Below are 12,097 nucleotides of genomic sequence, written 5' to 3' on the forward strand. Positions count from 1 at the left end.
GCATTGTGGGTACATTTTGACGTCAACAAAAAACATCGTGGCGTGATTATTTCTTTCCCCTGTATTAGAAGTAATCTACTGCTCAGTCAAAGATGGCAGCTAGCAGCGGCATCTTTTTCATACTCTTTGTTTTTTTGGTGGACTGTTCCGGACACCACAGGTGGACAGGAATATACACTCACCGGCCTCTTTATTAGATACACCTATCTAGTACCGGCTGGTCAACTGTTGCTATAGCAACACTTATCATAAGGGCCAACAACTTGTTGTGTTGTGAGATGCCCTTCTGCACACCGCTGTTGTAAAGAGCTGTTATTGGAGCATGTGTGGTCTTTCTGTTAGCTTGAACAAGTCTGTCCATTCTCCTCTGACCTCTGACCTCTCTCATTATCAAGCTGTTTTTGCTCCCTGGAAGTTTTTTTGTTTATCACGCCTCTGTGAAACTCTGTGTGAAAATCCCACAGCAGCTGTCTCTGAGACGCTGGAACCACAACAGTCACGCCACGGTCAAAGTCAGATCACACATTCAGCCCCTTCCCCTTCCGCTGTTTGGAGGAGCAGGCAATTTGCATTAACGAGCACCTAATAAAATGGCCGGTGAGTATACTTTCAAATGGTTTATTCATGGCAACAGCGATACTCATTATCAGCTTATCAAAGGTTCCTGTAAACAGCTCATCCTGAATTAGACCTTGCTGCATGGCCAATAACCAGGTGACTGCCTGCATGTAAACATAACCACTGTGGAATTTAAGGTTCTTGGTTTCACTTGCTATAATTCACACTATTCAGATGTTGGTGCTGTTTATAGCATCATTTCAGCTTATATTAAGACAGTGTTCAGTCAGAGCGGTCGAATGAAGTCTGACAAAAATGCATTGGACTCGCCACACCAGCATGGACCATTGCTGCAAAACTAAGTTTTTCACCATAGATTACTTAAATAAATGCCTGCTAGCAAAATAGTCATGCAGGGTATTTACATACTGGCATCCCTTTACTTATCCATATACAGCTTATTAATATATTATTAACACAATCATTATCTAGTTAGACCATTAGTGAGCTTTCATATTACATCACGAGTTGATCAAATGTCTTTGAATAGCACAGCCAACTGGCTAGTCAGCATCACTTTTGTCATTCAAACATCTGATGCAACCCTGTGAGAATAAAGCATCAACTTCACACTTCACAACCATGTACAAACACTTAAAGCAGTCTCAAGTAAAGTGATACTCTAACTCCCTTAAGACCCCAGTGATCAGTGTCCTTTGATCTTTCAGCACTATTTGAATACGCACACGTGCGCGCACACACGCACACGCACACACACACACCCACACACACACATACATTGTCTCAAAGAGATACACTTTGGCCGGTCGCGCAAGTATGTTGTGCTGTAATTCTGTATTTCCCAGACCAATCAGCTAGAATTTGTGCTTTGGGAGAAATCATCAAAAATGTGGAGTAGAAGATGAAACAAACATTCTGCATTGGCCATGGTTCAGTATATTCTAGTCGTTCACTAGAAACAATGGAAAATTAGCCGTGCCATTTTTCAGAACCGGACATTTCTGGAACAGACACTGAAGTTCTGTGCTCCAGACAGAATATCACTTTTACCAAACCTCTTCATTTCTTATCATAAAAAAAGTGATAGTGACAAATTCCCAACATTTTCATTTATTATCAGAGGCTACTGAGTCACAGCACACACACTAAATATAATTATGTGGAAACAAGATACTGATACACCTTCGATGGGACGCATACCCGGCTCTGGCCTTAAACAATTATCTTCTTGGGATGTAATGAGCCTCTGGAGTGAGAGAAGAGGGAGACCCCTCTGCTCTCAGCCCATAGTCACACATATACATAGATAAGAGAACAAAAAGCGCAGTTACCCCTTTCCCTGATGCATCGACTGGCAGCAGACACAGTGACAATTACAAGAGACAGATGTGGAGCGAAAAGTGAGGATGATGCAAGCACAGGGGAGCCCCAGATGTCCGCTGCTTGACGGCAACATCAACAATCAAAATGAAGAACATGGAGAAAGCAACAAAAAAAATATGGTAGCTAGCACTGCACATGTTAAGGACTTGAGAGACCATGAGCGGGTCAACTGATACTGAAAATTCAAAGAGCTTTTTTTCCTTTACATTGTCCAGTGGGTCATGCTCCGACCCAGAAAGTACCAATTGTCCCAGATGGTGACATGTGACTGAGCATCCCACGGAGGAGGGCGGGGAGGGGGGGGGGGGGGCATGAGGGGGGAGTAGTTGCACTGAGGGGAACATCATACGGGACGAATCTGAATGAATGAGAAACGAGGAGTCATCATGTGCAGGATGAAATCCAGTAGGGGGGATTAAGACACGGTTTATGGGGCGGAGGATGCGGAGGGGAACGTGGCTGCCACTGCGTCTCGCATAGCCGAGGGATCAGGGAAGGATCGCGATTCATTTGGCTTTGATTTCAGTATAGTCGCTGCCGTCATCCCCCCTCCCTGAGGCGCCCTCCCTGGACCTGGCCCCGATAAACTCCAGAGCGGCATAATTCAGCTCTTGCCTCTCCAGGTCTGCCAGAGAGCCCACATGTTGATAATCCCCGTCTTCTCCCTGCAGACAGAAAGACACAAGGGGTCGATCAGAGTCACAACGCAGCCGCTGACACCTCAGACCACAGATAACACCATGCACCATAAAGAAAAGATAATATTAGTCGTTATTGGTCAACACAGTAGGTGCTGACAAGGAGACTGAGATGTTTCCTGTTAGTCCAGCAGTTTCTGTTAGCACTGACGCAGCCATGCAACAGCAGTTTTGGAAATCAAAGGCAGTATACAGAACAAAGAAGCTGATATGCAAGGAGATGACGTCTATCACTGCGGCTTGTATGTTTTCAACGGGGATTTGTTTAGGAACCTTACCGTAGTCTCCTCTAGAATGGAGTTAAACTTTGAGCCCAACAGCTCTGTCTTAAGCTGTGCAAGAGTTAGGGAAGAGAAAAACAGACAGAACAACGCAGAGAAGCGATGAAAGCAAGAGAAAACAGTGTTTGGAAAGGTCATGGTTGAGGCTACTTGATTGGTAGTGGGAGAGATTCCTTCTAGGAACACAAAACTTAAATGTCCTCATTCTCAGAGGTCAAATGGGGTCTCATCATTTATGACTTGTTTTCTCATGACACAAAAACTTGCCCCAAACCGTTTGCAACAATCTGAGAATGGTCATCCAACCCATCCTCCATCATAATCATAATCATTGACGTCAACATGTCTCACCACTTTCTTCCTCAGATTTTGTTTGTCCTTCTTGACTGCGCTGTAGTACAAAGCTGGGTTCTCCAGTTTAGAGACCAGGTCCTGCCCAGGGTTGCCATTCTCTCTGGGGGACGGAGTCACATGATCAGACTCGGTCTCACTGCCACTAACGCAGGGCGACACTCCAAGCCTGGGCATCCATTTTAAAACAACAAGCTCTACAAGGTTATGCTCGAGGCCAACCGTGGCTGTGATTGACGTGGTTATTTCATGGGTTTAGTTGCTGAGCTCACACCCGCTTCAGGGGTGATTTGCCATAGGAAGCTTGCTTTTTTTTGGGTCCAAATATGCCTTGGAGCTAAAATAAAGCACCTTGGTTAAGAGGGCTACCTGGGTTGTATTTAGCATAGCAGGTCAAGGATATAAAGCAGTGTCAGAGCAGGGAATTGTGCCTGCAAACTATAAGGTTAGTCCAGCTTGCTAACCCACTGCACAAGGCAGCCAATGTGGATCTCCAAGGATTTCAACAGGGGAACTTGTGATGGCAAATAAAGTGAAGTTGCTCTGGAGACACGGCTCTGATTCTCACGTCCATCAATCCCACATTCACTCATGTACCGGATACATAGGTGTGCTTTAGAATGGATGACTAGGCTTAAGTGTTTCCTTGGATTTAAAAAAAAAAGCTTTGTGAGGAAAAAATGACTACTTCTGCCTGGCGCTGCCCTCTCCATTAGTTTGTGATGTATACTCACTTCTTGTTGTTGTGGCCCACGTATCTCACTGCTGCAATGATGAAGGCTATGACCGCCACTCCTCCAATGGTGCCAACTATAACGGCCATCATGTACTTTTCTGAAAATAGAGGCAATCAAAATAGAAGGTGAAGGCATATGACTTAATTATGGATAGGCTGCATCAGCATATGGAAAACACTCAGGTGCATCTAGCCAACAAGCAAACAACGCACAGGAAAAGAGGAGGATGGCGATGAGAGAAGCATAATAATAATTTTTTTTCAATCTCAAACCACCATCTCAAACCTCCATCATGTACTTTCCCCATGAAATGAGCACTTTTTGACTTCATTATGGATAGGATAGATGCATCGACATATGCATCTAGCCAAAAAGCAAACAACACATAGGAGGAAGAAGAGGAGGATGAGGAGTAGAAGAAAAGAAGAAGACTTATTTCCTACTCTAATATGATTTTCTCAAACTCAAACCGTCATCCCAAACCTCCGTCTTGTACTTTTCTGAAAATAAAAGGCAATAAAAATTGAAAGCAAGGGCACATTTGCCTAATAATGGATAGATTTCACAACACATAAGAAGAAGAAGAGGAAGAGGAAGGGGAATTTCAGTTTCTAATCCTCTAATCTTAATAATTAAGTTTCCTCAAACTCAAACGTGTCTCAAAACTCAAAAGTGATACCCGGAGCCGTTGATTTCTACTCACTCTCTTGCTGCAGCTCCAGATGGACGCTCTCGGTGCCGTACATGTTGCTGACGCTGCAGTGGACGTTGACGGCCGGGCCGCCGTTGCCGACCCGCTCGCCCTTCTCCCGCAGCTTGATCATGCCCGTGGACGTGTGTCCGTCCGTGTGCGTGTAGTAGTTGTACCGGCCGTCCGTTTCGTTGATGGTGACGTTCAGGTCGGGCAGGTAGAACTCTATGGTGGGCTCGGGGTTTCCCGTGGCCATGCAGACGCACTGGACGCCCTCCCGCACCACCGTGCACTTCGACTCCTCCAGGAAGACCGGGGCATCTGGGGAGAGAGGCAGTACAGAGAATTAGTATTTAGGGCAGATGGTTTTGTTATATTGTATTACAACAACAGTATAAACAGTATAATAGCATAGGATAATATGAAACAGCCAGGTTTTTCATCCAGGTTCATGGAAAGTATTAGTCTATATTATATTGTTTTTCAACAATTAATAAAAGGATGCTTATTTGCTCAGTGGCAGTTATTAGAGCTGCAACTAACAATTATTTTCATTATCAATTAATCTATTATGTTTTTGATTAATCGATTAATCATTTAGTCTATAAAATGTCAAAAATAATGACAAATGCCTATTACTACCAGAGCCCAAAGTGATTCTTAAAATTGCTTATTTCGTCCAAAAGTATAATGATGTGAAACAGAGAAAAGCAGCAAATCTTAGCATTTGTGAAGCTGGAACCAGCAGATGTTTGATATTTGTACTTGATAAATGACTAAAATGATTGACTATCAAAATTATATTGAATAATTTTCTGACAATCTTCTAATGATGATTAATCGACTAATCGTTTCAGCTCTAGCAGTTGAGTTGTGTCAAACATTTTGATTACATCTTCCTCAGTGACAGGCAAAACCATCACAATATAGAGAGAAAACACTCAAACCTGATGTCAGTCGGCATCAATTAATCAATTTCTCATTTCACACTGTATTTGGAATCAACACACCTGCAGGTCAGTATTACTCATGGTCTAATTCTCTCAGCCCTTTCCTACTTTTTGGCAGTAGTGTTGTGTGAAATGCATCACACTGAACACTCACACTCCACTGTGATGTTGAAGGAGCTGCTGGCTCGGCCGTGCTCGTTCTCGGCCAGGCAGCGGTACTGCCCGTCTCCCTGCGGCGTGATGTCTGCGATCTCCAGCACCGACAGCTCCTCGGCGGTGATGGTGCCCACCAGCTCCCCGTCCTTCAGCCAGGTCAGGGTGGGGGCCGGGCTCCCCTGGGTGCTGCAGTGCAGGGAGAGGGAGGATCCTTCCAGCACCGTCATAGAGCCGTTCACTGTCGGCTCACGGGGAGGATCTGCAAGAAACCAGAGTTTCATTTTTAATTCTTATACTGATTTGGAAAAAGCCAGGTGCCAGGGAGATACATTCTGTTGATGTTGCTGCAATTCCTACTGATCGCCAGTAGAGGTTGATAAAGGTTACGGATTACTTAATGCCCCTTTGAAGTGATGTTGAACTTTGGTAGTACCTTGGGCTGTGTAGCTTCCTGGACATGATATAACCCCAGAATCTGCTATTCCCTGTCATCTGTTATCGTCCGAAGCCCCAGAGCAACAGATAACAGAGAATCACTGATTTTGGGGTTATATCATGTCCAGGAACACAACCCAAGGTACTACCAAAGTTCAACATCACTTTAAGTATTCCAAGAATAATAAACACATGACCACTTAGGGTTAGTTAATTCAGCAAGCTGTTTCAGAATTGTATATGCATGCTATAAATCTGCCATTAATGCCATTAATTATAATGTCTTTATCATTTAGGTGAACTAAAATGGGCCCTATCAAGTTTCAACTTCACCTGCGCTCCCATACCTTTTGTGCTGTTCTTTAATCAATATTATGTGTAAATGTCTCGTGTGTCTATGTGCAAATAAACCTAATTTAAATCTAAAATTGGGAGAGAGTTGCAGTGGAGGAAGCAAAGAGAAAAGGACAGACTGAAGTTTGACAGGACGGTTGGGAAAAGTTTAGCAAAGGAAAAAGTCTGACCTGATTTAAGCAAGAGATCAATCCAATCCTCCTTCACTTGCACCTGATCATGCTCCTGTCTTGTTTCTTATAATTTTTCTATCATTTCTCCCAGATTCTTATTTCTTCAGAAAGTGTTGACCCTTGCACCCCTTGCTATTGGTTACTTATTGGTTGCTGATGTGGGAAGTTAAACTTATTCAGCTGTGCACTCATTGTAAATCGTTCAAGGAGCGTAAGAGCGGCGCCTAAACGCCTAAATGTAAATGTAACGTTGACGTTTTCGAGACTCACACTTGACGGCCAGGTACATGGAAGTGTTCATGAGGCCGTATCCGTTGTCCCCGACGCAGGTGTAGATTCCCTCCTGAGCGGGCGTCACGTCGTCCAGGGAGAGTGAGGAGTTGGAGGCCGTGTCCCACAGGAGCTCCTGGTCCCCGAACATCCAGGAGATCCTGGGAGGAGGGTTACTGTCCACCTCGCAGTGCAGCGTCACAGAGCTGCCCTCCATCACCTCCGACGAGACGTTCACCCACACCGAGCGAGGGGCATCTGTGGGGAGTGAGGGGGGAGAATTAATTTAATGTCCCAGAACAGACAACACTAAATAAATGCCCCTTGAAAACGTTGCAGTAGAACTTTTCTGATAAAAAACAGATTCAGCAGAAGAAGGTTAGCATCCCCCATCCCTCCTCTGCATTGAATAACATGGGAGCAAAGGCCTCTCTTCTCGTGTCACTGTACGTACATTAAAGGTGCTACAAAGAAGCGTTTTAACATGAAGAAATTATCACCAAAGTAATTTTGAGGTTTTTTCAGTATAATTACCAGAAACAAACAAGACCATCACCGAGAAGACTGGCAGCCTCTACTCTATGGGAATATGGTCTTACTTTTGAGAAACACTAGCACTAACAACACCACCAGTTATTTATACAAAGGTGTTACAATTAATTTGACAATAATATATGATGTTTACAAATACTACACATTGCACCTGTAGGATAACAGAGATACAATCCCACACACTTACATCCATGCAGTTTCCATGCTCTGATGGAAGTTGCTTAGACCAAAAGCTTGCTTTAAAATACAAATTGCACATTCCTAAATGTCCAGAAGATTTCTGTTTATATACTTGACTATTATCTCCAGCACTTTAACAAAATAGACAAACTCAGGGTCAGTCAGCACATGACAGTCCAAAGAGCGACAGTCACTGTAACACCATGTTACACTTCGCCAAAACCCGGCCTTCCACATAATACCCTTAACCCCATCATTGGTCTGCTGGTTGTTTCAAGTGCATCTGCCATTTATCATATCTGTGTGCTACAGAGGGCTACAAGAGGCCTCAGACATCATACGCAATCGATGTAGAGCAAATTATAAATAGAGAGAAGTTCTCTGTCTCACTCTAGATTTGTCTTTTGAGTCAAAGGGGCTCCTGTTGTTGGAGCACGATTTCAATTCTGTGTTTCAAACCTCCGCTCTGTTTGCACTTCAAAGGGCAAAATAAAAGATTTGTACTGCCCCATAGACCATAATATATTTGTGGAATACCATTGACTCAAAAATTGCTTCACACTCTGTTTTGTAACAGCTGCTGAGCGATGGAGGACACTACTATGAGCGAGCGAGACATTTCAACTACGAAGGCCAATGAGCCTCATTCTCAAGCCAAAAAAAGCAAATGAAAAAGCTGTATTATTATTAGAATATTTTGCATTGTCTTTTATATTACCTCTTCACTACACATTTCTGCTCTACCTAGCTAGCCTCCTCACCTCTATTGTGAAAATTTACTGTTTGTGTCAAATACAGGCCACAGTTATTCAAGCAGACTGGAGCAGTTGAGGGAGGTAGCTGCACTAGAGACTTGTACAGGAAGAGATGAGCTCTATCAATGCTGTTGCAATTCCTACTGATCCACCAATCGAGGTTGATAAGGGCTGTTGATTACTTAAAGGAAATCGTCTGAGGAGAAATGTTCACTACAGATTCACATGAATGTTGTCAAAAACAGTGGTTGTAGTGAAGATTTGCCCTAAATAAGGTGTATATATAGGTCTCCTCTGCTTACTGTGTGATCGTTTGGCTTCAGAAGACTTGGATTATGATGCACAAGCTGTGTGGCAACCTCCCTGTGTGTTATATGGACTAACAAAATTCACCTGTGTTTCAACTGGCAAGTGGGTGAGTAGATAATGACAGAATTTTTCATTTTTGGGTGAACTATTCCTTTAATGTCCCGTTAACATGAGGTGCGAATCACTTACACTTGATGTCCAGAGAGATGAGCCTCTCGTAGACCAGCGTGGTGTTGGGGTAGTAGACCCTGCAGCCCAGCAGCTGCCCGTTGTGCATGGGTCTGGGTACGAAGGTGAGCGTGCTGGAGAGAACGGCCGTGTTGCTCTCCTCCAGGTAGTCGGAGGAGAACTCCGGGTCCGGCAGGTAGTCGGTGTACATCCACTGGATCTCTGGAGTCATGTCCGGACAGTTGTCCGGAGCGTAGCACGTCAGCTCCAGACTCTCGTCACTCACTATCTCCTCTGGAACGTCGATGTTGGGCTGATCTGGAGAACAGACAGACAGAGAGGATTAGGATTAATGACATTTTTAAATTGTTGTTTACTTTCTAGCAAGCCAATTCCTTTGCTAGAAAGATCTGTGGCTCAGAAGTAAACTTGTCACTGAACTTTTATTTATCATATCGTATCGTGGTTGTATCGAATTGTGAACCCCGTATCACATATCGAATCGTATCGTGAGATAAGTATATTGTCTGATCCCTAGAAGTTATTCAGTTAACTTTCCCACTCCAATCAGCCGACTTACCCAGGACTTTGAGCTCAGAGAAGTCGGGGTATGTGTAAATGTTGGCGCCCCCGAGGTCAGCACGAAAGTAGTATCTCCCTGAGTGCTCTGTGCCGATGTTGTTGATGAGCAGAGTGCAGTTCCTCTGGTGCAGGTCGCCCAGCAGCTTGGTGCGGCCTTTGTAGCTCTCGTGCACGATGTCTGTGCGTGATTTGAATACTACGGGAGGGAAGAGCTGAGGGTAGGGCTGGCCGAAGTACCAGATGCCGTGAATGCCGCGGTACGGCCTGATACCAGATGGGTACATGAAGGTGCACGGGATGACCACGCAGGAGTTAGTCATGGCCGAGATGTCCCGAGGTACCCATACGTTCCACTGGCAGCTGGCATCTGAGAGCAGAGGAGAGGCAAACGTTCAGCGAGATACACTGGGATAATTACTATTACCGAAGAGCTATTATCTTTTCAAAAATACAAGATCACCCAAAAGAGTTTACTCAACTAGGCCACAGCTGCGAGATAAGACAGGAAACAAATCATGGTAAAAGAAGGGAAGCTGTTTTCCACCTCCTAAAATGTGTATTTTTTTATAAACTGCTGCCAAAACAGTGAACAGATATTCCTTCCTAGATGTAATCAGGCACTTGCCCAACACTGTTTTCTCAGAGCTCCAGGACAATAAATATAGATTTTTGCCCACAGCAAATTTTCCTGTCTTTATAAGTGTTGATTTTTCAGTGACAGTGAGTTGATAAGTGTTGATTGGAGTTGTTTGCCCACTCATACAGCTGTTAGGCTCTGAGGCAGCTGTTCAAAATTATCAAAAGTGTTACATTAACTCTGATGGGTGTGATAGTGTTGATTTTTTTTTACTGTGTTTTGGTTTTGTCATGACTGAATTGTAATTTAGACTTCTCGGAATGAGAAAACATCAAAACGTACTGATACGCTAATGTAGTTTCAGTGTTCGAGCCAGTAACTTTGAAAAACCACCGGCCCAAATTGACCTGAATGTCAGTCTCTGATATTATGTTTTGACATTTTGGACACATATAAAACCTAATTTCTTATAGAAATCAAATCCTGCTCAGTGAATTCAATGACACGGAGAAAGGAAAGGGAGAATTTGAGTGACTAGAGGATGTTATCCAAGAGAGGCTCTCATGGGGGGGTTGGGGGGGGTTTGGGTCCCATGGAGGAGGCATATGTCTACCATGTAACCAGTGATGAATCTGTCTGGCTGAGTCAAAACAGTCAGCTGTCCCAGTGCATCATGGAGCAGCAGGCTTGCCCACCAGGTCTTTGCAGTTAACTGACAGCCAATTCAAGCTTTTTTCTTTTTTTTCTTTTTGAAAGTCGATCATTAAAATTTCCCTATAAGTCAATGATCCCTGTTGTCGCCATCAAACGAGGAAGAGGTGGATGAATTTGTTACCTTTGATGATCAGCAAGAGTGGCAAGAGCAGCTCCAAACACCACATGGTCTCTGCTTAGCGCTGGACCATAGACCTCTGCAACAGATAACAGTCAGTTATAGAACATGCATCATCAAGAAACAAATCTAAAAATGCACAGGTACTGCTGCCTAACTGAGACAAAACATATCTTGGTATCTACATCTAAAAAACACACAAATATTCAAATTATTTCTGATATGTTGTCAATAGCTTGGACTACTGTAACTCTATTCTGGCCTCAGTTTAATAAAAGCGCTATCACATTTGCAACTTGCGCAAAATGCAGAGACTTTTGACCAGGAAAAGAGATTTTTTTTCGACATCCCTACACTGCTGTCCTGTTCAATTCAGAATTGATTTGAAAATTTTACTGTTAACATTTAAAGCAGTTCATGGTTTGGCCCCAGTCTATATTTCCGAGCTTTTAAATCCCCCCCTTGAACACAAACAGAGCCTCAGAGCTGCAGGCAAAACTTTATGCTTTGTTCCTAAATCCAGGCTTAAGTGTAAAGGTGGCCAAGCTTTTTTCGGTTCCCTAAACGCTGGAACAATTTGCCTGAAGACTTCAGAATGGGACTAAACTCTGCAGCTGCTTTTAAATCACAGCTGAAAGCTCATCTATATAAATTTGCATTTACTTAGCTTATTTTATTGCCATTTTCTGTTATACTGTTTTATTTTTTGCTTGTTTTTTTGCTGTAATGCACTTTGTAACTTTGTTAAGAAATGTGCTATAAATAAAGTCTCTTATCAGAAATGCTCGGAAAATAGTGTATGACCCAACTGACATTCTCAACCCCCAGTACCAGTTTTTACCTCCTGCTAGAAGATACAGGGTCCCATGCAGGCTAAACTGTTGCAGCCATAGCGGTTGTGCAATGTGGGGATGTGCAATATGAGGTATGCAATTTTGTGCTGTCGCTATGTTGATGTTTTTTGTTCTTTTGATGTTTTGTTTTGCTATGTTGCGTTTGTACTGTGGAACTACAGCGCAAGTCCAAGACAAATTTCTGTAAGGGGACAATTAAAGTATACCTTATCTTATCTTATCTTATCTTA

At 43.4% G+C, this 12,097-nt stretch overlaps 1 protein-coding gene across 2 annotated transcripts; it reads right to left on the reverse strand.

Moving 5' to 3' along the window:
- Positions 1-530: 530 nt before the first annotated feature.
- Positions 531-11,062, reverse strand: mag (myelin associated glycoprotein). Of its 2 annotated transcripts, XM_071520307.1 has the most exons (10): positions 11,017-11,062; positions 9,603-9,971; positions 9,044-9,340; positions 7,059-7,316; positions 5,825-6,085; positions 4,733-5,041; positions 4,027-4,126; positions 3,293-3,395; positions 2,939-2,992; positions 531-2,627 (listed from the first exon to the last, which is right to left on the reverse strand). In XM_071520307.1, exons 1-10 carry the CDS (start codon positions 11,060-11,062, stop codon positions 2,469-2,471), a joined length of 1,956 nt encoding a protein of 651 aa, XP_071376408.1. In that variant the 3' UTR covers positions 531-2,468. The 2 variants fall into 2 exon arrangements, with proteins under 2 accessions (XP_071376408.1, XP_071376409.1); XM_071520308.1 differs by lacking the exon at positions 2,939-2,992.
- Between the last annotated feature and the right edge of the window lie 1,035 nt (positions 11,063-12,097).

The sequence above is a fragment of the Centroberyx affinis genome, unplaced genomic scaffold, assembly GCF_046629955.1.
Source record: "Centroberyx affinis isolate AG114_WGS23_722 - 3 ecotype Tasmania unplaced genomic scaffold, CSIRO-AGI_Caff_v1 ptg000792l_1, whole genome shotgun sequence".
Lineage (NCBI taxonomy): Eukaryota > Metazoa > Chordata > Actinopteri > Beryciformes > Berycidae > Centroberyx > Centroberyx affinis.

Excerpts from the sequence above, each read along its gene's own strand:
- mag (XM_071520307.1), bottom strand. The coding sequence starts at position 11,062 with ATGTGGTGTTTGGAGCTGCTCTTGCCACTCTTGCTGATCATCAAAG. Across the intron at positions 2,993-3,292 it reads AAAATCTGAGGAAGAAAGTG|CTTAAGACAGAGCTGTTGGG; the intron begins GTGAGACATGTT and ends ACTCTTGCACAG. Across the intron at positions 2,628-2,938 it reads CCATTCTAGAGGAGACTACG|GGAGAAGACGGGGATTATCA; the intron begins GTAAGGTTCCTA and ends TTCTGTCTGCAG.